At 37.4% G+C, this 21,325-nt stretch overlaps 1 protein-coding gene across 1 annotated transcript; it reads left to right on the top strand.

Moving 5' to 3' along the window:
• Nucleotides 1-2,538: 2,538 nt before the first annotated feature.
• On the top strand, nucleotides 2,539-9,721 carry LOC110299340 (serpin B4-like). The gene is made up of 8 exons (XM_021169018.1): nucleotides 2,539-2,583; nucleotides 3,868-4,054; nucleotides 4,586-4,642; nucleotides 5,854-5,976; nucleotides 6,696-6,813; nucleotides 7,687-7,829; nucleotides 8,108-8,263; nucleotides 8,885-9,721. The coding sequence occupies exons 2-8, from the start codon at nucleotides 3,893-3,895 to the stop codon at nucleotides 9,287-9,289; spliced, it is 1,164 nt and encodes a 387-aa protein (XP_021024677.1). The 5' UTR covers nucleotides 2,539-2,583; nucleotides 3,868-3,892; the 3' UTR covers nucleotides 9,290-9,721.
• The last annotated feature ends 11,604 nt before the right edge of the window (nucleotides 9,722-21,325 follow it).

Here is a 21,325-nt window from a genome sequence, read left to right as displayed (position 1 = left end):
ATCCGTAAGGTTGGCCTTCTCCTTGTGTCCTGGATTTCCTGGATGTTTTGAGTTAGGATCTTTTTGCATTTTGCATTTTCTTTGATTGTTGTGCTGATGTTCTCTATGGAATCTTCTGCACCTGAGATTTTATCTTCCATCTCTTGTATTCTGTTGCTGATGCTCACATCTATGGATCCAGATTTCTTTCCTAGGGTTTCTATCTCCAGTGTTGCTTCACTTTGGGTTTTCTTTATTTTGTCTACTTCCCTTTTTAGTTCTAGTATGGTTTTGTTCATTTCCATCACCATTTGGATGTGTTTTCCTGTTTTTCTTTAAATACTTGCAACTCTTTAACAGTGTTTTCCTTTATTTCTTTAAGTGAGTTATTAAAGTCCTTCTTGATGTCNTCTACCATCATCATGATATATGCCTTTAAATCAGGATCTAGGTTTTTGGGTGTGTTGGGGTGCCTTGGACTGGCTGAGTTGAAAGTGCTGGGTTCTAATGATGGTGAGTGGTCTTGGTTTCTGTTAGTAAGATTCTTACGTCTGCCTTTTGCCATCTGGTAATCTATGGAGGCAGTTGTTATCGTTGTTTCTGGTTAAAGCTTGTTCCTCTCGTAATTCTGTTATTCTCTACCAGCAGAACTGGGAGAATAGCTTTCTCCTGAGTTTCAGTGGTCAGAGCACTCTCTGTAGGCAGGCTGTCCTCTTTCAGAGAAGGTACACAGATATCTGGCATTCAGACTTTCCTCCTGGCAGAAGATGAAGGCTCAAAACAGGACCTGTCCTAGAAGGGTTAGCTTCTGTAGTCCACACTCTCACCTGTGCAGACTAGTCTTGGTGGAGTCCGGGAACCAAGACGTCTCCCACATATGCTCGGGCAAAGCCCTCCTGGGCTTGGCAGACACCTCTCTTTGGGCAGGGAAGGTGCCCAGGTGTCTGGAGTCTGAACAGGGACTATCTCAGAAGCTTTGTGGCTCCTGCCTGTCCCAGAAGCTGTTAGCTTCTGTAGTCCACACTCTCACCTGTGCAGACTAGTCTTGGTGGAGTCCGGGAACCAAGATGTCTCCAGCAGCTGCTCCAGCAAAGCCCTCCTGTTAATTTGGATACAGTCTCCCAGCCAATTAGTTACTCTGGCTAGGGGTATATCTATCTTGTTGATTTTCTTAAAGAACTAGCTTTTGGTTTGATAGATTCTTTGTATCATTCTCTTGGTTTCTATTTGAGTAATTTCTGCCCTGAATTTGAAAATTGCTTGCCCTCTACTCCTCTTGGACATATTAGCTTCTTTTGTTCTAGAGCTCTTGAGTATGCTATTAAATTGTTAGTGTAGGGTCTCTCCAATATCTTTACCAGGGCACTTAGTGTTATGAATTCTCCTCTTAGCACTACTTTCATTGTGTTCCTTAAGTTTGGGTATGTTATACCTTCATTTTCATAACGTTCTAAAAAGTCTTTAGTTTCTTTCTTTATTTAGTTTATAGTCAAATTATCACTGAATAGAGTTTTTCAGTTTTTGTTGAAAACAAGCCTTAAGCTGTAGTGATCTGATACCTTGCATGAGATAATTTCAATTTTCTTGTATATGTTGAGGCTTGTTTTGTGACTGATTATATGAACAATTTTGGAGAAGGTAACATGAGGTACTTAGAAGAAGTTGTATTCTTTTGTTTAGGGTGAAATATTCTGAAGATATCTGTTAAATCCATTTAGTTCATGATCTCTATAAATTTTACTGGTCTCTCTTTATTTTCTGTTTCCATGACATGTCCATTAGTAAGAGTGGGTTATTGAAGTTTTCCACTATTATTATGTGGAGTTCAATGAGCATTCGGGATTCAGTAAAGTTTCTTGCATGACTGTGGGTGCCCTTGCATGTGGGGAATAGATGTTCAGAATTGTGTCTTTCTCTAGTTGTATTTTCCTTTCCTAAATATGAAGTGTCCTTCCTCATCTTGCTTGATAACACTTAGTTGAAAGTCTATTTTATTGGATATTAGGAGAGCAACTCCAATTTGTTTCTTGTGACCATTTGCTTGGAAGAATTTTTTCTAGCGTTGGTGATCACTTTGGACTAGAATTATTTTTCAATTTCCATAGAGTAATTGATAGAGAAACTGACAAAATTCATGAAAATGTCATAAGAAAAAGTACCTAATTTAGGTTATTTAGTTGTTTGGTATCTTAGGTATTCATTTAAGGCAATTCAACAGTTTAAAATAAGGTAATTGGGAGTGTCATGTAGAACAATAGAGTTGTCAGAAGTATAACAAGGCTTAAAGTTTAAAATATATTAAAAAATGTACATTGCCTATGTACATTTCAGATGAGTCTGCAGCTGACAAGGATTAAAAAGCTATCAATCATATCACCTGTGGCAAAAGGAAGTACAGTGGTAGGATATGAAGTCAGCCTTTTCTCACTAATTTGCATACCTAAAAAGACTAATCTGGTTATGAAATCTGAAGTTGATTTACTTGAAATACAACTTAAATAATGAGGCAACAGTGGTAAGAGGAGAGGTATAAATTCCAGATCTCAGGATCAGCCACACACAGGTTCCTATCCTTCCTGCCCACTTCTGCCTTCAGAAACACAAGTAAGTGCTTCCAGCTATTATTGATGAACAGTGTGAACTATGTTTGTGGATAACAGTACTGTATTATATCATGTTTATGTAATATTTTGCCTGATTCTACTATTCTTGATCTGCCTAAGAAAAGTTAAATGCCTCCTTCAGTTAATTTTTTTTTAAATTAGGTATTTTCTTCATTTACATTTCAAATGCTATACCAAAAGTCCCCCATACCCTCCGCCCACCCACTCCCCTACCCACCCACTCCCACTTCTTGGCCCTGGCATTCACTTGTACTGGGGCATATAAAGTTTGCACAACCAATGGGCCTCTCTTTCCACTGATGGCAGACTAGGCCATCTTCTCATACACATGCAGCTAGAGACATGAGCTCTGGAGGGTACTGGTTAGTTCATATTGTTGTTACACCTATGGGGTTGCAGATCCCTTTAGCTCCTTGGGTACTTTCTCTAGATCCTCCATTGGGGGCTCTGTGATCTATACAATACTGACTGTGAGCATCCACTTCTGTGTTTGCTAGGACCCGGCATAGTCTCACAAGAGACAGCTATATAAGGGTCTTTTCAGCAAAATCTTGCTAGTGTATGCATTTGTGTCAGCGTTTGGAGGCTGATTACCGGATGGATCCCCAGGTATGGCAGTCTCTAGATGGTCAATCCTTTCATCTCAGCTCCAAACTTTGTCTCTGTAACTCCTTCCATGGGTGTTTTGTTCCCAAATCTATGAAGAGGCAAAGTGTCCACACTTTGGTCTTCGTTCTTCTTGAGTTTCAAGTGTATCGCAAATTGTATCCTATATCTTGGGTATTCTAAGTTTCTGGGCTAATATCCACTTATCAGTGAGTATATATCATGTGAGTTATTTTGATTTTTATCTAGATTAATTATTTTCAGTAAAACTATGTATCTTGTCAAGCATGTAGGATTTGTGTCTGGCAACTACAGAATCCAAAAGGAAAAGTTGAGAGGTGATTTTTGACAACTAGCTACCAGCAAACTACAGAAATCTTTATCTTAGAATGCATTTGAAACCTTTCAACTCAAAACTAGCACAGCTGGTGAGAAGTAAAGATAAAAGAATTCACTATTTTCTGTTTGCAAAGTCTTAAAGACACTGAATTCATTCCTTCTAGTTAGAAGTACATTGCAGAAGGCTTAAAAATAATAAATTTATTCTCATAATCTGATAATACAGCTATGTCATTTTATTTATGAACTGATAATTACAGAGAGATGCTTTATTTAGTGAAATCATTCTAATCTTTTTGCTGACTTTATGCTGTTCTAGGACTTCAAGTTCCCAGTAAGCCACCATGATTCGTTTTCGTGCAGCTGATGGTAACTTCACAGTTGAAATGTACAGGCAGCTCAGAGAATCAGACAAGAATATTTTCTATTCCCCGATCAGCATGATAACAGCATTAGGAATGCTCCAGCTTGGAGCCAAAGGAAATACTGAAAAACAAATTGAGAAGGTAGGTCTAAGTTTTGTTTTGTTGACCAGCTTGAATTTGTCTCCCCAGAACTCTGTCAGTGTATAAGCAAATGAGCATAAAGCTTGATGCCTGAGAAGAACAGGGTGCTGAGTAGGCATTGCCGTGCCCATGAAACTAAAGGAGGGACACACCCTTCCCAAACACAGTCCAGGTGATTCCTGATATCCCTTGGGGGCTAGGATAGAATAATTGCAGTCAACTGTCAACGACAAGAAATTATCTTAAATGGTAGAGACTATTGATGCAAGAAATAGATTGTCTCAGATCTGAATGATGAGAATTGAAGTGTTCCCTAAGCAGTGAGAGGATGGACATCTATTTGTGTGACTGCTGATAGATCAGGTTTATAATGTTTCTTACAAACACTTATACAAATGTTGGGAGTATATATTTTCCCAAATTTTTAAGTTTTTTGCCTTTACTTTTCAGGGGTTTGTTCTGTTTTTGTTTCCTTGCATTTAGACAGAACTTTAAGTGAAGTTTTCTTGTTGTACTTAATGTCTCTCCCAGGTTCTTCAATTCAATGAAACCACCAAGAAGACAACAGAAAAAACTTCGCACTGCCATGTAAGTGCAGGGTACCTCATGCCTAGAAGAGCTGCAGATTTTTGACAGCATTATAATTTAAAGTGACCATTTTACATCTAAAAGGATCAGTCTAGAGGTGAATTTCCAAACAAAAGAGATTTGGATATAGGTTAGTGTCACGCTTCTTTCTTGTAGTCATTATGTTCATTAACTACAGAAGAAGGTCAGTATTGGATGGAGAGGAGGATAGTCAAGATTTAGCTCTAGCTGTACCCCTACAGGTAGGAAATATAACCAAAGCTCTGCCCTGATGCAATGGGAGGGATTCTAGTAAAGTGGGAGTAGAAAAGGAAATGATTCATCATATACAAACACAAAAATGTCTGGCCTCCTACACCTAAAATGTTACACAATATTGCAAGATAACAGTATTATCAAAGTAATGTGACTAAAACAAATGTATCTTCGTTCAACAATTGGATTAAGAGAAATAATCACATATTCACAAATTAAGAGAACTAAGCACATTTTGGATAATGACTGTTATCAAATCTATACATGTTTAGAAACTTAACCATGCTACATTCTTAGCAGGAAAACAGAAGTGTTCTGATTCAGAGATACTTAGATTCACAATTTGGCTCTGTATCATTTTATTGAAGAGATCATTAAATTCTCTGGACCTTTTTGTTTTTATCTACACTGTACTCAGACTTATGTTACTGACATGTAGTCTAGTCCTTAGATTAATTATGAGCATATGCTATCTTTTAGGCAGAGAATATCTACTTCTTTTAGTCAATATCCTTAAAGACTATACACACACACACACATATATATGTATATGTATATGTATATGTATATGTATATGTATATGTATATGTATATGTATATGTATATATCAGGGCTGAATATAATAATATATTTGAAATAGGCAAACAGCATAACCATATATTTGTGATTGTTAGAAATTATACAAGATTTATAGCTTTAAAGAACTTAAGACAACTCTACCTAAAAGTACTACATATTTAGTTCAAAGGATGGAAAACTAGATATTATGAAAGAAAGAAAACAGTCATTTCTGAAAAATGTTGAATGTAAACTACAGATATTTAAGTTAAGAGATACCAGATATCAGAAAATGTTCTAAATTGTCTTTGAGATTACAAGTGTTTGGGTATTTATTTTGTGGGTTTGGTATTTGCATTAGCATAGTAATTCAATGACCATCTTTTTTGAGATTGAAGGATGAAGAAAATGTCCATGAACAATTTCAAAAGCTTATAACTCAGTTAAACAAATCCAATGATGATTATGACCTGAAGGCTGCCAACAGTATCTATGGAGCAAAGGATTTCCCATTTCTCCAGGTAAGTTTTTCCTGGCTCTGCATCCCTTTAATCTCCATCCTAGGTCTTACATATATAAATAACCATACATAAACACAAGACCAGGCAGATTCAGATAGGCAACACTTGCTCAAGGAGCACCAGCTTCATAATCAAAATTCTAACTGGATGAATTGTTCATGAGCCTAGTGACCTATGTGTGAAGCATGGGCTCAGGAACATTTCCATGAAAAAATGTAGGTCAGCAGAACTTCCCATGAGTCTTTAGTAATGAACCAGCACTGATTAGATCACAGAGATTGTGGCAAGAGATTTATGACAAGTGGGATGTTTCTGGATTGGGCAGGTTTTGGGAAATTCTGGAGAGAACTGGGGAGGTAGCAGATAATATAGCATTTCCTCCATTGAACACATGATCAAAGGAGAATTGCAATGGCTGACCTTAGTGGTAGGAAAGTTCATCAGCCAATCCACTCTTTCAGGACATTTTGCTATGAAATTTGCAAGTCAGGCTTTCTTTTCTACCTGTCATCTGCCAGGTGCAATATTACTATAAGGCTGCCTTCAGTTCACTGTGTTTTCATATTCCCTACCTTTTACCTGAGTAAAAAATCTTTGTGTACCTAGCCTAATATTTACCATGAGGGTCCACACTCAGATTATAGTATCATCACAACTAATGAAATTTGAGCAATGTCTAAGTTGCCCTTAATTCCTTTTGGTTCCTTCACATCTCCAAGACATTTTTGGAAGACATTAAGGAATATTATCAAGCTAACGTGGAATCACTGGATTTCGAAAGTGCAGCAGAAGAGAGTGAAAAGAAGATTAATTCCTGGGTGGAAAGCCAAACAAACGGTATTGTGTGAAAGGCTCATGGAGAAAGCACCAGAGATGATGGGATATTCTCCATAAATACAAAGTGAGCCAAGAGGAAGTATGGAGAATTTAGCAGAAAGTCAATCAGTTTAAATATAAAAGAGGATTTGTTTACATATAGATTAGTTACTAGACCCTTTGAGAATCAGGAGCCTCCACTGTGACATATGTTCATATCCTAGCAATTTCTCTAAGTTGCAGGCAATTCTGGAAAACTATGAGTAAATGTTAGAAAACATCCCCTTCTCTTTTGTCAGTCAGAAGAGCAAGGCACTTTTTGTCACCACAGCTGGATCTCAGACCATTTCTTAACCCAGACATTTGGAAAGAATTTATTACATTGTCTTTGCCAACCTGCACAGAGATCTCTCCAGATACCTATCCCATATCTCACCTATGTTCATAGGCTAAGCCTGCAGCAATCCAATATGAAAGCTAACAGGAGGACACAGCAGAAGTGGTTTCTGATATTACCAGGAATGTGCTTCAGACTATAGAATCCATGTCATTTGGGTAAAACAACAAATCAAGCCTTGGGTAGAAGGCTAGAAAAAGAAGGATAAGAGTTAAGTTGACAGCAGAGATCCAAACAGTGAGTCTCGGCACTCACTGAGAGTTGGCCATAATCACCCAGACAGAAAGACTGACAGCCTTTCCTATGACAAGAACTGATGTGTTCATTCTAGATAGCTCACAAAGCACATTGAGAGAGGCTATATCCTATGAACAGATCAACAACTTCTTGTAATGACTTAAATAAAGAGTGATCAGTGATCAGTGGTGGCTCTTGTAAAGCATCCTCCAGGAAAGCTTCTTGTACTGATGATAGACATTTTATTCTTTCCCTTGAAGGAAAAATCAAAGACTTATTTCCTAGTGGGAGCCTAAGCAGTAGCACTGTACTGATTCTGGTGAATGCAGTGTATTTCAAAGGACAGTGGAATCACAAATTTGATGAAAAGCGTACCAGAGAAGAAAAGTTTTGGCTGAACAAGGTACTGTTGGCAGTTTATTTACATAATGCCATATGGTGATTTGTGGATGGTTTAATTTAAATAAAGTGATATCACAGAATTCAAAAATAAAATATATCATGTATTTTATTTTTGTAATTTTATTTAACTAGCAATAACGAAAAAAGAACTTTGTGTGGACCTCAAAAAACCTCAGGCTTATGTCTTCAAAGAATACTGATTTGTTTGGTGTTTCAACAATGCTATCTGTGCTGTCCTATGTCTCCCAGGATATGCTTTGACATCCTGATTTTTTGCAGAACACAAGTAAGCCTGTCCAGATGATGAAACAAAGAAACAAATTTAACTTCAGCTTTCTGGGGGATGTGCAGGCCCAGATTGTGGAAATACCATACAAAGGCAAAGAGCTAAGTATGATTGTCCTGCTGCCAGTGGAAATCGATGGTCTGAAGAAGGTAAGGCTTGTGTCTCCTTTTCTTCCCTCTATTGCCTGATTTCTTCCTAATGTATCAAATTCATGTAAGACACTAAGGAAAATAATAAAACATGACAATAATGAAAAGTTTAAAGGGAGATATTGTGTCTCACCCTGTAAAGTTATTATTATATGCACAGCCTGAATCACACTGCAGACTTGTCTAATCAGGAATTAAGCAGAGTTATGAATACTAAATATCAACATGATGACACTCATATGGAGCAAGTCAAACTTGGTTGAAAGAAATATATAGCACTCTAGAAAGTGTTTGTAAATATTATTAATGAAAAGAAAAACATAGAACATTATATGACAATGATAAATGTAATACTATGTTCAGAAAAATATAAAGAAACTTTTCAAAATAATATAGGTGGCTGGGAACATAAACAATAATATATACAGTTTATTTGTGCAAAACAATGATTCTGATTTTTGTATATTGGAAATAAAATCTAACTTTAATTATCTAAATAAATATATCTAAACCAAAAAATCAGTACTTCTGTATTGCTAGAGTTTTCACTTTAATTCATTGTTCATGTAAGTTACAGGCTTTCAGTTAATCATGGCAATCTCTTTTCTTCCACTTTTAAAGCTTGAAGAACAACTCACTGCTGACAAATTACTAGAGTGGATAAAAGCAGAAAACATGCATATGACTGAGTTGTATTTATCTTTGCCTCGGTTCAAAGTGGAAGAGAAATATGACCTCCGAGTTCCATTGAAACACATGGGGATGGTCGACGCCTTTGATCCACAAAAGGCTGACTTCTCTGGCATGAGCAGCATTCCAGGTCTTGTGGTGTCTAAAGTTTTACACAAGTCCTTTGTGGAGGTAAATGAAGAGGGAACAGAAGCTGCTGCTGCCACAGGAGTGGAAGTCAGTTCAAGATCAGCACAGATAGCAGAAGATTTCTGTTGTGATCATCCATTCATATTCTTCATCATTCACAGAATGACCAACAACATCCACTTCTTTGGCAGAATCTTTTCCCCTTAAGTGTGGTGTCTCTTCCATGTGTCCAGAAAAGTTAACAAGGTTGCTGCAGCTAATTGAGGCCTGGAAACATGTTTCTCTTCCTTCATTCTTTTTCTCATATCCAAGTCCGTGCTAAGAATGCATTAGTTGGGCCAGGATAGCTCTCTCAACTCTATTTTTCTTCATTCCCTTATTTTTTTCTATATATCCATACATTCTCTGGGGGAAAATGTTCAACAAAAGGATGAAGGGATATTTTATTATAGTTTCTTCTAATCTAGCATGTATCTGTGCCCTGTGTGAAGTGAGCTAGAGAAAAATGAGACCTTCCTTTTAAACTGATTAATATAAACATCTGCATTGCTTTATGAAATATCTGGAAACTTCATAAGCTTATAAATGTTGTGATTTTACAAAATACATTTTCAATAAAATAATGATCTTTTCAACTTATTCATTACTTTATCATCTTTTCAACTGCAAGATGTTAAACATTCAGGTAGGGAATGTTAAAAGCAAATTCACCTGTGCTAATTCTGGGATTGTGTGCAAATACGTTTCTATACATGCTTTTATATTTTTAAGAGAAAGAAAATTTGTGGAATTATGTCTTATGTGTTTTAGTACCAGGGATCCCACTCAAAGGCCTCTTGCATATCAAATAAGTTGTCTACCACTAAGCCAAGTCTCTGGCCAAAATAAAATTTTAAGTACTATAAAATGAAAGAGCAACTTCCTCAAAGGACAGATTGGAAACATATTAATAGTGATATAACTTATTTTATCAGCAGCACCAGTGAGAAATCTGTGTTATCCATGGTAATAATCATTCAAAAGCTGCTGTCACATGTAAATTAAATGAAGACACATTAAGCTAATTAGTCCACTTTCTCTACCACTAGCTTATGTGGCTAGTATATGGTATCTGGCACCCTGGAATATTCAACACTTTTATCATTCTGATTCCATCACCACAGAACACATAATGGTTCAGCTTAAAAATCTAGATAACACTATGACAAAAATTAACATCAGTACCTTAAGAGGGCTCTTAGTAAATAAAAATATAAGGATTTGAATCTTTAACAGTTAAAATAGAGCTATCCAAAATTCAAATCCAAACTTGTTTGAATAGAAATCACTGGAACGTTTGAAACCAAAGTACTACAAGAGAAAACAAATGGCTTTCACTTTTTTTCTTTATTATTCACCCTTCATTTTTTTGAATTGGATATTTTATTTATTTACATTTCAAATGTAATCCCCTTTCCTGGATTCCCCTCTGCAAACCTCTATCTCATCACTCCTTACCCTGTTTCTACCAGAGTACTCCCCAACTCACCTACCCACTCCTGCCTCACCCCCTAGCATGACTGTACACTGGAGCATCAAGCCTCCGCAGGACTAATGGCCTCCTTCTCAATGATACCCTTCAGTTCCTCCAGTCTTCCCCTAACTCCTCCACTGTGGTCCCTGTGCTCAATCCAATTACTGGCTGCTAACATCTGCAACTGTATTGGTCAGAAACTGGCAGAGCCTCTCAGTAGACAACTGTATCAGACTCCTATCAGCAAGCACTTCTTGGTATCAGCAATAGAGTCTGGGTTTGGTGTCTGCATGTGTGATGGATCTCCAGGTGATACAATCTCTGGATGACCTTTCCTTCAGTCTCTGCTCCACTTTTAGTCCCTCTAATTCCTTTAGAAATGAGCAATTCTGGGTTAAACTTTTGGAGATGGGTGGGTGGCCCATCCCTCAACCAGGTGTCCATGCCTAACCTCTGGATATGGTCTCAACAGGTTCTCCCTCCCCTCTGTGGAGTATTTCAGCTAATGTCATTCCCATTGTGTCTGAGGAGACTCTTTCTTTCCTAGCATTCTGGTTGCTACCCTTAGTTCTCCATCCTCCATTGCTACACACCTCTGTTCAATTTCTTGACCCTCTGTACATCTCCTCCATCCCCTCTCATACCTGATTCTTCACCTCTTTTCCTCTCCCCCTCTACTCATCTTCTGAAATCCCTCACACCCTCTAATTCCCTTGGTTATTTTGTTCCCCCTTCTAAGCATACACACTTTGGTTTTCCTTCCTCATGAGCTTCGTGTGGACCATGAGTTGTATTGTGGGTATTTCACTCTTTTCCTAATTTCCACTTTTAGTGAGTATATATATATATATATATATATATATATATATATATATATATCATGTGTGTTCTTTTGTGATTGATTTACCTCACTCAGGATGGTATTTTCTAGATCCAACCATTTACCTGCAAATTTCATGAAGTCATTGAATTTTAACAGCTGTGTAGTATTCCACTGTGTAAATGCACCACATTGTCTGTGTCCATTCCTCTTTGAGGGTTCTTTCCAGCTTCTGGCTATTTGAGGCTTTTCTACACTTCCTCTTCTATTAGATTCATTGAAACTGGTTTTATATGGAGGTCCTTGATGCACTTCAGCTGGAGCTTAATACTGGGAGGTAATGATGGATCAATTCGCATTCTTCTACATGTTGACCACCATTTGAACCAGCACCATTTGTTTAAAATGTTGTCTTTTTTCCCATTGAATAGTGTTAGCTCCTTTGTCAAAGATCAATGACCATAGGTGTCTGGGATCATTTCTGGGTCTTCAATTATATCCACTGATCTACTTGCCTGTCACTATACCAATACCATGCAGTTTTTATCACTATTGCTCTGTAGTACAGTTTGAGGTCAGTAATGGTAATTCCCCCAGTTGTTTAATTGTTAAGAATAGTTTTCACTGTCTTAGGTTTTTTGATATTCCAAATTTATTTGAGAGTTCAGCTTTCTAACTCTATGAATAATTGAATTGTAATTTTGATGGTGATTGCATTGAATCTGTAGGTTGCTTTTGGCAAGATAGTCATTTTTACTGTATTAATACTGCCAATCCATGAGCATTGGAGCTCTTTACATCTTCTGAGATCTTCTTTGATTTCTTTCTTAAGAGATTTGAAGTTCTTCTCATACAGATCTACCATTTGCTTGTTAAAGTCACACCTAGGTATTTTATATTAATTGTGCCTATTGTAAAGTGTGTCATTTGCCTAATTTCTTTCCCAGGGTGTTTATTCTTTGAGTATAGGACAGCTACTGATTTATTTGAGTTGATTTTATATCCAGCCACTTTGCTGAAGTTGTTTATCAGCTGTAGGTCACTTAAGCATACTATCAAATCATCTGCAAATAATGATATTTGACTTCCTCCTTTTGTCGTCTAATTGTTCTAGCTAGAACTTTGAATAATATATTGAATAGCAAAAGAATAGGTAGTCTTTTCTAGTCCCTGAATATAGTGGGATTGCTTCAACTTTCTCTCCACTTATTTTTATGTTGGCTACTGGTTTGCTATATATTGCTTTTACTATGTTTAGGTATGGGCCTTGAGTTCCAGATGTTTCCAAGACTTTTTATCATTAAGGGGTGTGATGCTTCCTCAGCATCTAATGAAATGATCATGTGGGGTTTTGGTTTATTTTTTTTTTAGTTTGTTTATGTAGTGTATTATGTTGATGTATCTCCATATATTGAACCATCCCTGCATGCCTGGGATGAAGCCTACTTGATTGTGGAAACTTAGGAAATCCAAAATATCATCAGGTTCTACTACAAAATGTTATACTGAACAAATCTGGAATATCTGGATGAAATGAAGAATTTCCTAGACAGATATCAGGTACAGAAGTTAAATCAGGATCAGAAACCATCGAAACAGTCCAATAGCCCCTAAAGAAATAGAAGTAGTCAATAAAAATCTCCCATCCAAAAAGAGTCCAGGGCTAGATGGGTTTAGTGAAGAATTCTATCAGACCTTAAAAGACGACCTAATATCAATACTATTCAAACTATTGCACAAAATAGAAACAGAAGGAACACTACCCAATTCATTCTATAAAGACACAATTATGCTCATACTTAAACCACAAAAAGACCCAACAAAGAACTTCAGAACAGTTTCGCTTATGAATATTGTAAAAATAGTCAATAAAATTCTCACAAACAAAATCCAAGAACAGAACAAAATGATCATCCATCATGGTCAAGTAGGGTTCATCTCAGGGACACAGGGATGGTTCAGCATATAGGAAATCCAACAGAATAATCCACTATGTAAACAAACTTAAAAAAAAAAACATGGTTATTTCATTAGATGCTGAGAAAGCATTTGGCAAAATTCAACACCCTTTAATGATTAAAACGTCTTAGAAATATCAGGAATTCAAGGCCCATACCTAAACATAGTAAAAGCAATATACAGCAAACCAGTAGCAAACATGAAAATGAATGGAGAGAAACTTGAAGCAATTCCACTAAAATCAGGTAGTAGCCAAGGCTGTCAACTGTGTCTCTATCTAAGCAATATAGTACTCAAAATCCTAGCCAGAGAAATTAAATAACAAAAGGAGATTAAGGAATACAAATTAAAAAGAAAGTAATCAAAATATCACGATTTGAAGATGACATTATAAGATGCTTAAGTGACCCCAAAAATTCCACCAGAGAACTACTACAGCTTATAATCAACTTCAGCAAAGTGGCTGGATAAAAAAATCAACTCACACAAATCAGTAGTATTCCTATACTAAAAGGATAAACAGGCTGAGAATGAAATTAGGGAAATAATGCCTTCACAATTGTCACAAATAGTATAAATACCTTTGTTTGACTCTAAGCAAGTGAAAGATCTGTATGAGAAGAACGTCAAGTCTCCTAAGAAACAAATCAAAGTATATCTCAGAATATGTGAAGATCTCCCATTCTCATGGATTAGCAGGATTAATACAAATACACTGAAACTAATAGAAGTGAAAGTAGGGCTCAGTGGAGAGCCCCAAGGTCCCCAGAGGACTCTTTACGCTACAGGCACCCTAGCACAACCAGGATGTTGAGATCACTGGTGAGTGGAGCCCAACATCAGTTCCAAAAAACCAAGAGGGTCTTGGGCGGGCAGGAACAGGGACAAAGGACACCTGCTTGACCAGTGGCTGGGGTTAATTCTGGTCAGCGCCACCCCTGTGCCATCTTGGTCATGATCTCAGTGGAGGGTCCCAAGGTCCCCAGCGGACTCTCTATGCTGCGGGCACCCTAGCACAGCCTGGACCTTGAGATCACTGGTGAGTGGAATGCAACATCAGTTCCAAAAAACCCAGAGGGTCTGGTGTTAGCAGCAACAGGAACAAAGGACAAGGGCAGGCCCTAGCACACCCAGAACCTTGGGATCACTGAGACCAGTGTAAGCAGTAGAGCACGTGGGCTGCAGAAGAAACAGAGCTTCTTAGACAGGGTCTTTTCGGGCCTTCATCCTCAGTAAGGAGACAGAGCTGAGACCCAGACCCCTGGACACCTTCCATGCCAGAGCAGAGACAGCCATCATGGAGGGCTCAGACCACAAGAATCAGGAAATGGATCCAGACTTCAGTGCACCTTCCTTGGAAGAGGAGAGCTTGCCTGCAGAGAGTACTCTGACCACTGGGACTCAGAAGAGAATCGGTCTCTCAGGAGGGCTGAAAGAGGCTAAAGAATCACAGGAGGAACAAGCTCCAGTCAGAGACAGCTAGAAAATCTAACACCAGAGAATACCAGATGATGACAGGCAAATGAAAGAATCTTACTATCAGAAACCAAGACCACTGGGCATCACGAGAACACAGTATGCCAACCACAGTGAGTCATGGATACCCCAACCCACCCGAAAAGGAAGATTTGGATCTAATATCATATCTCATGGTGCTGGTAGAGGATTTTAATAACTCACTTAAAGAAATACAGGAGAACACTGCTAAACAGGTTGAAGCCCTTAAAGAGGAACACAAAATACACTCAAGCATTTACAAGAAAGCAATGCTAAACAGGTAGAAGAACTGAAAGAGGAAACACAAAAATCCCTTAAAGAATTACAGGAAAACAAAACCAAACAGGTGAAGGTATTGAACAAAATGATCCAAGATCTAACAATGTAAGTAGAAACAATGAAGAAAACCCAAAGGGAGACAACTCTGGAGATAGAAACCCTAGGAACGAAATCAAGAACCATAGTGGTGAGCATCAGCAACTGAATACAAGAGATGGAAGAGAGAATCTCAGGTGCAGAAGATTCCATAGAGAATATGAACACATCAATCAAAGATAATACAAAATGCAAAAAGATCCTAAGTCAAAACATCCAGGAAATCCAGAACACAATGAGAAGACCAACACTATGGATAACAGGTATAGATGAGAATGAACATTTTCAAATTAAAGGGCCAGTAAATATCTTCAACAAAATTATAGATGAAAACTTCCCTAACCTAAAGAAAGAGATGCACAAGAACATGCAAAAAACCTACAGAACTCGAAATAGACTGGACCAGAAAAGAAATTCCTCCTGACACATAATAATTAGAACAACAAATGCAGTAAATAAAGATAGAATATTAAAAGCAGTAAGGGCAAAAGGTCAAGTAACATATAAAGGCAGGCCTATTAGAATTACATCAGACTTCTCCCCAGAGGTTATAAAAGCCAGAAGAAGCCGGACAGATGCTATGTAGACCCTAAGAGAACACAAAGACCCTAAGAGTAGCCCAGGCTACTATACCAAGCAAAACTCTCAATTACCATAGATGGAGAAACCAAAGTATTCCATGACATAACCAAATTCACACAATATCTTTCCACAAATCCAGCCCTTCAAAGGATAATAAAGAGAAAACACCAACACAAGGATGGAAATTACACCCTAGAAAAAGCAAGAAAGCAATCTTTCAACAACCCGAAATGAAGACAGCCTCAAGAACAAAATCCCAACTCTAACAACAAAATTAACAGGAAGCAACAATTACTTTTCCTTAATATCGTTTAATATCAATGGACTCAATTCACAAATAAAAAGAAACAGACTAACAGACTGGCTACATAAAAAGGACCCAACTTTTTGCTGTATAAAAGAAACCCACCTCAGGGAAAAAGGCAGACACTACCTCAGGGTAAAAGGCTGGAAAACAATTTTTCAAGCAAATGGTCCAAAGAAACAAGCTGGAATAGTCATTCTAATATCAAATATAATCGACTTCCAAACAAACTTATCATAAAAGATAAGGAGGGACACTTCATATTCATCAAATTAAAATCTTCCAAGATGAACTCTCAATTCTGAATAGCTACACTCCAAATGCAAGGACAGCCATATTCATTAAAGAAATTTTAGTAAAGCTCAAAGCACATATTGCACCTCACACAATTATTATGGGAAACTTCAAAACCCCACTCTCATCAATGGCCAGATCCTGGAAACGGAAACTAAACAGACACACATTGAAACTAACAGAAGTTATGAAACAAATGGATTTAATGCATACCTACAGAACATTTTATCCTAAAACAAAAGGATATACCTTCTTCTCAGCACCTCAGGGCACCTTCTACAAAATCGACTATATAATTGGTCAGAAAACAGGCCTCTACACATACAAAAATATTGAAATTATACCATGCATCCTATCAGATCACCATGGCCTAAGGCTGATCTTCAAAATCACCATAAATAATAGGAAGCCAACATTCACGTTAAAGCTGAAGAATACTCTACACAATGATACCTTGTTCAAGGAAGAACTAAAAAAAGAAAGAAATTGAAGACATTTTAGAGTTTGATGAAAATGAAGCCACAGCACAACCAAACTTATGGGACACAATGAAAGCATTCCTAAGAGGAAAACTCATAGCTCTGAGTGCCTCCAAAAAGAAACTGGAGAGAGCATACAGTAGCAGCTTGACACCACAGGTGTCAAAAGCTCTAGAACAAAAGGAATAAAATTCACCCAAGAGGTTAAAAGGCAGAAAATAATCAAACTCAGGGCTGAAATCAACCAAGTGGAAACAAAAGAACTATTCAAAGAATCAACCAAAACAGGAGATGGTTCTTTGAGAAAATCAACAAGATAGATAAACACTTAGCCAGACTCACTAGAGAGCACAGGGACAGTATCCTAATTTAAAAATTCAGAAATGAAAAGGCAGACATCACAACAGAACCTGAGTAAATCTAAAACACCACCAGATCATACTACAAAATGATATACTCAAGAAAACTGGAAAACCTGGATGAAATGGACAAATTTCTAGACAGATACCAAATACAAAAGATAAATCAGGATCAAATTAATGACTTAAACAGTCCCATTTCCCCTAAAGAAATAGAAGCAATCATTAATAGTCTCTCAACTATAAAAAGTCCAGGACTTTGTGGGTTTAGTGCAGAGTTCTATCAGATCTTCAAAGAAAACCTAATTCTAGTTTTCCTCGAACTATTCCACAAAATAGAAGCAGAAGGTACTTTACCCAACTCATTCTATGAAGCCACAATTACTCTGATACCTAAANCACAGAAAGACCCAACAAAGACAAAGAACTTCAGGCCAATTTCCGTTATGAATATCGATGCAAAAATACTCAATAAAATTCATGAAAACCAAATCCAAGAACACATCAAAAAGATCAACCATCATGACCAAGTAGGCTTCATTCCAGGGATCCAGGGATGGTTTAATATACAGAAATCCATCAACGTAATCCACTATAAAAACAAACTCAAAGACAAAAAAACACATGATCATTTCTTTAGATGCTGAGAAAGCATTTTACAAATTCCAAGACCCATCCATGATAAAAGTCATGGAAAGATCAGGAAATTAGGCCCATACCTAAAAATAATAAAAGCAATCTACAGCAAACCAGTAGCCAACATCAAACTAAATGGAGAGAAACTGGAAGCAATCCCACTAAAATCAGGGACTAGACAAGGCTGCCCACTTTCTCCCTACCTACCCAATATAGTACTTGAAGTCCTAGCTACAGCAATTAGACAACAAAAGGAGATCAAGGGGATACAAATTGGAAAGGAAGAAGTCAAAATATCACTTTTTGCAGATGATATGATAGTATATATAAGTGACCCTAAAAATTCCACCAGAGAACTCCTAAANCTGATAAACAGCNTCGGTGAAGTAGCTGGATATCAAATTAACTCAAACAAATCAATGACCTTTCTCTACATAAAGAATAAACAGGTTGAGAAAGAAATTAGACAAACCACACCCTTTACAATAGTCACAAAGAATATAAAATACCTCGGTCTGATTCTAACTAAGGAAGTGAAAGATCTGTATGATAAGAACTTCAAGTCTCTCAAGAAAGAAATTGAAGATCTCAGAAGATGGAAAGATCTTCCATGCTCATAGATTGGCCGGATTAATATAGTCAAAATGGCTATCTTCCTGAAAGCAATGTACAGATTCAATGCAGTCCCCATCAAAATTTTCACTCAATTCTTCACTGAGTTAGAAAGTGCAATTTGCAAATTCATCTGGAGTAACAAAAAACCTAGGAGAGCAAAAACTACTCTTAACAATGAAAGAACCTCTGGTGGTATCACCATTCCTGACCTCAAGTTGTACTATAGAGCAATTGTCATAAAAACTTCATGGTACTGGTACAGCTACAGACAGGTAGATCAATGGAATAGAATTGTAGAACCAGAAATAAACCCATACACTTGTGGTCAATTGATCTTTGACAAAGGAGCTAAAATCATCCAGTGGAACAAAGATAGCATATTCAAGAAATGGTGCTGGCACAACTGGCAGTTATCATGTAGAAGAATTTGAATTGATCCATTCTTATCTCCTTTTACAAAGCTCAACTCTAAGTGGATCAAAGAACTCCACATAAAACCAGAGACATTGAAATTTATATAGGAGAAAGTGGGGAAAAGCCTTAAAGATATGGTCACACGGGAAATATGCCTGAACAGAACAGCAATGGCTTGTGCTGTAAGATCAAGAATTGACAAATGGGACTTCATAAAATTGCAAAGCTTCTGTAAAGCAAAAGACACTGTCAATAAGACAAAATGTCCACCGACAGATTGGGAAAGGATTTTTACCTATCCTAAATCTGATAGGGGACATTATACAAAATATACAAAGAACTCAAGAAGCTGGACCCCAGAAATTCCACCTCACACCAGTCAGGATGGCTAAGAAAAAAAAATTCAGGTAAGAGCAGATGCTGGGGAGGATATGGAGAAAGAGGTACACCCCTCCATTGCTGGTGGGATTGCAAGCTTGTATACACTAGATTGGAAATCAGTCTGTCTGTTCCTCAGAATATTGGACATAGTAATACCGGAAGATCCAGCAATACCTCTCCTGGGCATATACCCAGAAGATGGTCCAACTGGAAATAAGGACACATGCTCCACTATATTCATAGCAGCCTTATTTATAATCACCAGAAGCTGGAAAGAACCCAGATGTCCCTCAACAGAGGAATGGATACAGAAAATGTGGTACAATTACACAATGTAGTACTACTCAGCAATTAAAAACAATGAATCTTTGAAATTCTCAGGCAAATGGATTTATCTGGAGGATATCGTCCTTATTGAGGTAACCCAATCACAAAAGAAGTCATTAGATATGCACTCACTGATAAGTAGATATTAGCCCAAGAACATAGGACACCCAAGATACAATTTGCAAAACTCAATAAAATCAAGAAGAGGGAAGACCGATGGGTGGATACTTCATTCTTCCTTAGAATAGAGAACAAAATACCCATGGAAGGAGTTACAGAGAAAAAGTTTGGAGCTGAGATGGAAGGATGAACAATCCAGAGACTGCCCCACCAGGGGATCGATCCCATAATCAGTCAGCCTCCAAACACAGACACTATTTCATACACCAGCAAACTTTTGTTTATAAGATCCTAATATAGCTATCTCCTTTGAGGCTATGCCAGTGCCTGGCAAATACAGAAGTGAATGCTCACAGTCATCTTTTGGATGGAACACATGGCCTTCAATGGAGGAGCTAAAGAAAGTACCCACAGAGCTGAAGGGGTCTGCAACCCTAGAGGAGGAACAACAATATGAACTAACAAATACCCCCAGAGCTCGTGTCTCTAGCTGATTATGTATCAGAAGATGGCCTAGTTGGCCATCATTGGGAAGAGAGGACCCTTGGTCTTGCAAACAATATATGCCCCAGTAGAAGGGAATGCCTGTGCCAAGAAGTGGGAGTGAGCAGGTTGGGAAGCAGGGCGAGGGGAGGGGATAGGGTACTTTCAGAATAGCATTTGAAATGTAAATGAGGAAAATATCTAATAAATAATTGTTAAAAAAATAAATAAAATAAAACAGAACATATGCAGCTCATCTCCAGAGAACCACTGAACTTAAGACTAGACCAAATCTATCACTTCCTAAAATACAAATTCTCCTAAACCATGTCAATTGATGTGATGTTGTCAATATAAAATAACATTTTTGAAGAGCTGGATGATTACAACCAAGTTGGAGTATAGCTTAGAATTTATAAATAAACTGGGGCTTTTGAAGACATCATTGAGAAAAGGTTGAATATACAGTAACTCTAGGTGGAATTCTGTATTTCTTTAACAAAGCTTTTGGTATCACATGAGAAATATTAAAATGCAAGCAAACAAATATGTCTTCAAATAGCTGCCTTCTGTGGGTTGAAGATGGCAGTTCACAGAATAAAGAAGTGGCTTACACATGTTATTATCATCTCAGCAATATTCAAGTTTCCTTTTCTAATGCTTCTGTTACCAAGCTACTTTTTAAACTGTAATTTGTTGGTGACCACACTTGCCTAGCCAGAAGATGTTCCAAGATGACTAAGCACAGCTTACAACTTAGCTCTTCTCTCTTAAGTCGATAAATGCATCTGATTATAGTTCGCACACCACACGCATGCCTTTGAGTAATGTGAAAACCCTTTTTTCCAGAAAGTATTTATGATCCATTTCCAGTTTATGCTCCGCTTTAACCTCTAACTGAACTGACTACAAGTCTCTTTGAGATAAGCAACATTATTGATGTTAATCTCACCTCTCTCTAGTAGCAAACTGGCATCCTTCAAGGCAAGAACTGTCCTGGATCCGTTCTATGGATTGCATTCTATGCTACAAGTGCTTAAATATATATATATATATATATATATATATATATATATATATATATA

This window comes from Mus caroli, chromosome 1, assembly GCF_900094665.2.
Source record: "Mus caroli chromosome 1, CAROLI_EIJ_v1.1, whole genome shotgun sequence".
Classification (NCBI taxonomy): Eukaryota; Metazoa; Chordata; class Mammalia; order Rodentia; family Muridae; genus Mus; species Mus caroli.
The sequence above is the reverse complement of the archived record's forward strand: the minus strand, read 5'-3'. Positions and strand labels throughout refer to the sequence as shown.

Coding starts and splice junctions, on each gene's coding strand:
- LOC110299340 (XM_021169018.1), top strand. CDS start 3,893: ATGATTCGTTTTCGTGCAGCTGATGGTAACTTCACAGTTGAAATGTAC. Junction 4,055..4,585: donor CTGAAAAACAAATTGAGAAG/GTAGGTCTAAGT, acceptor TGTCTCTCCCAG/GTTCTTCAATTCAATGAAAC. Junction 5,977..6,695: donor AGGATTTCCCATTTCTCCAG/GTAAGTTTTTCC, acceptor CACATCTCCAAG/ACATTTTTGGAAGACATTAA.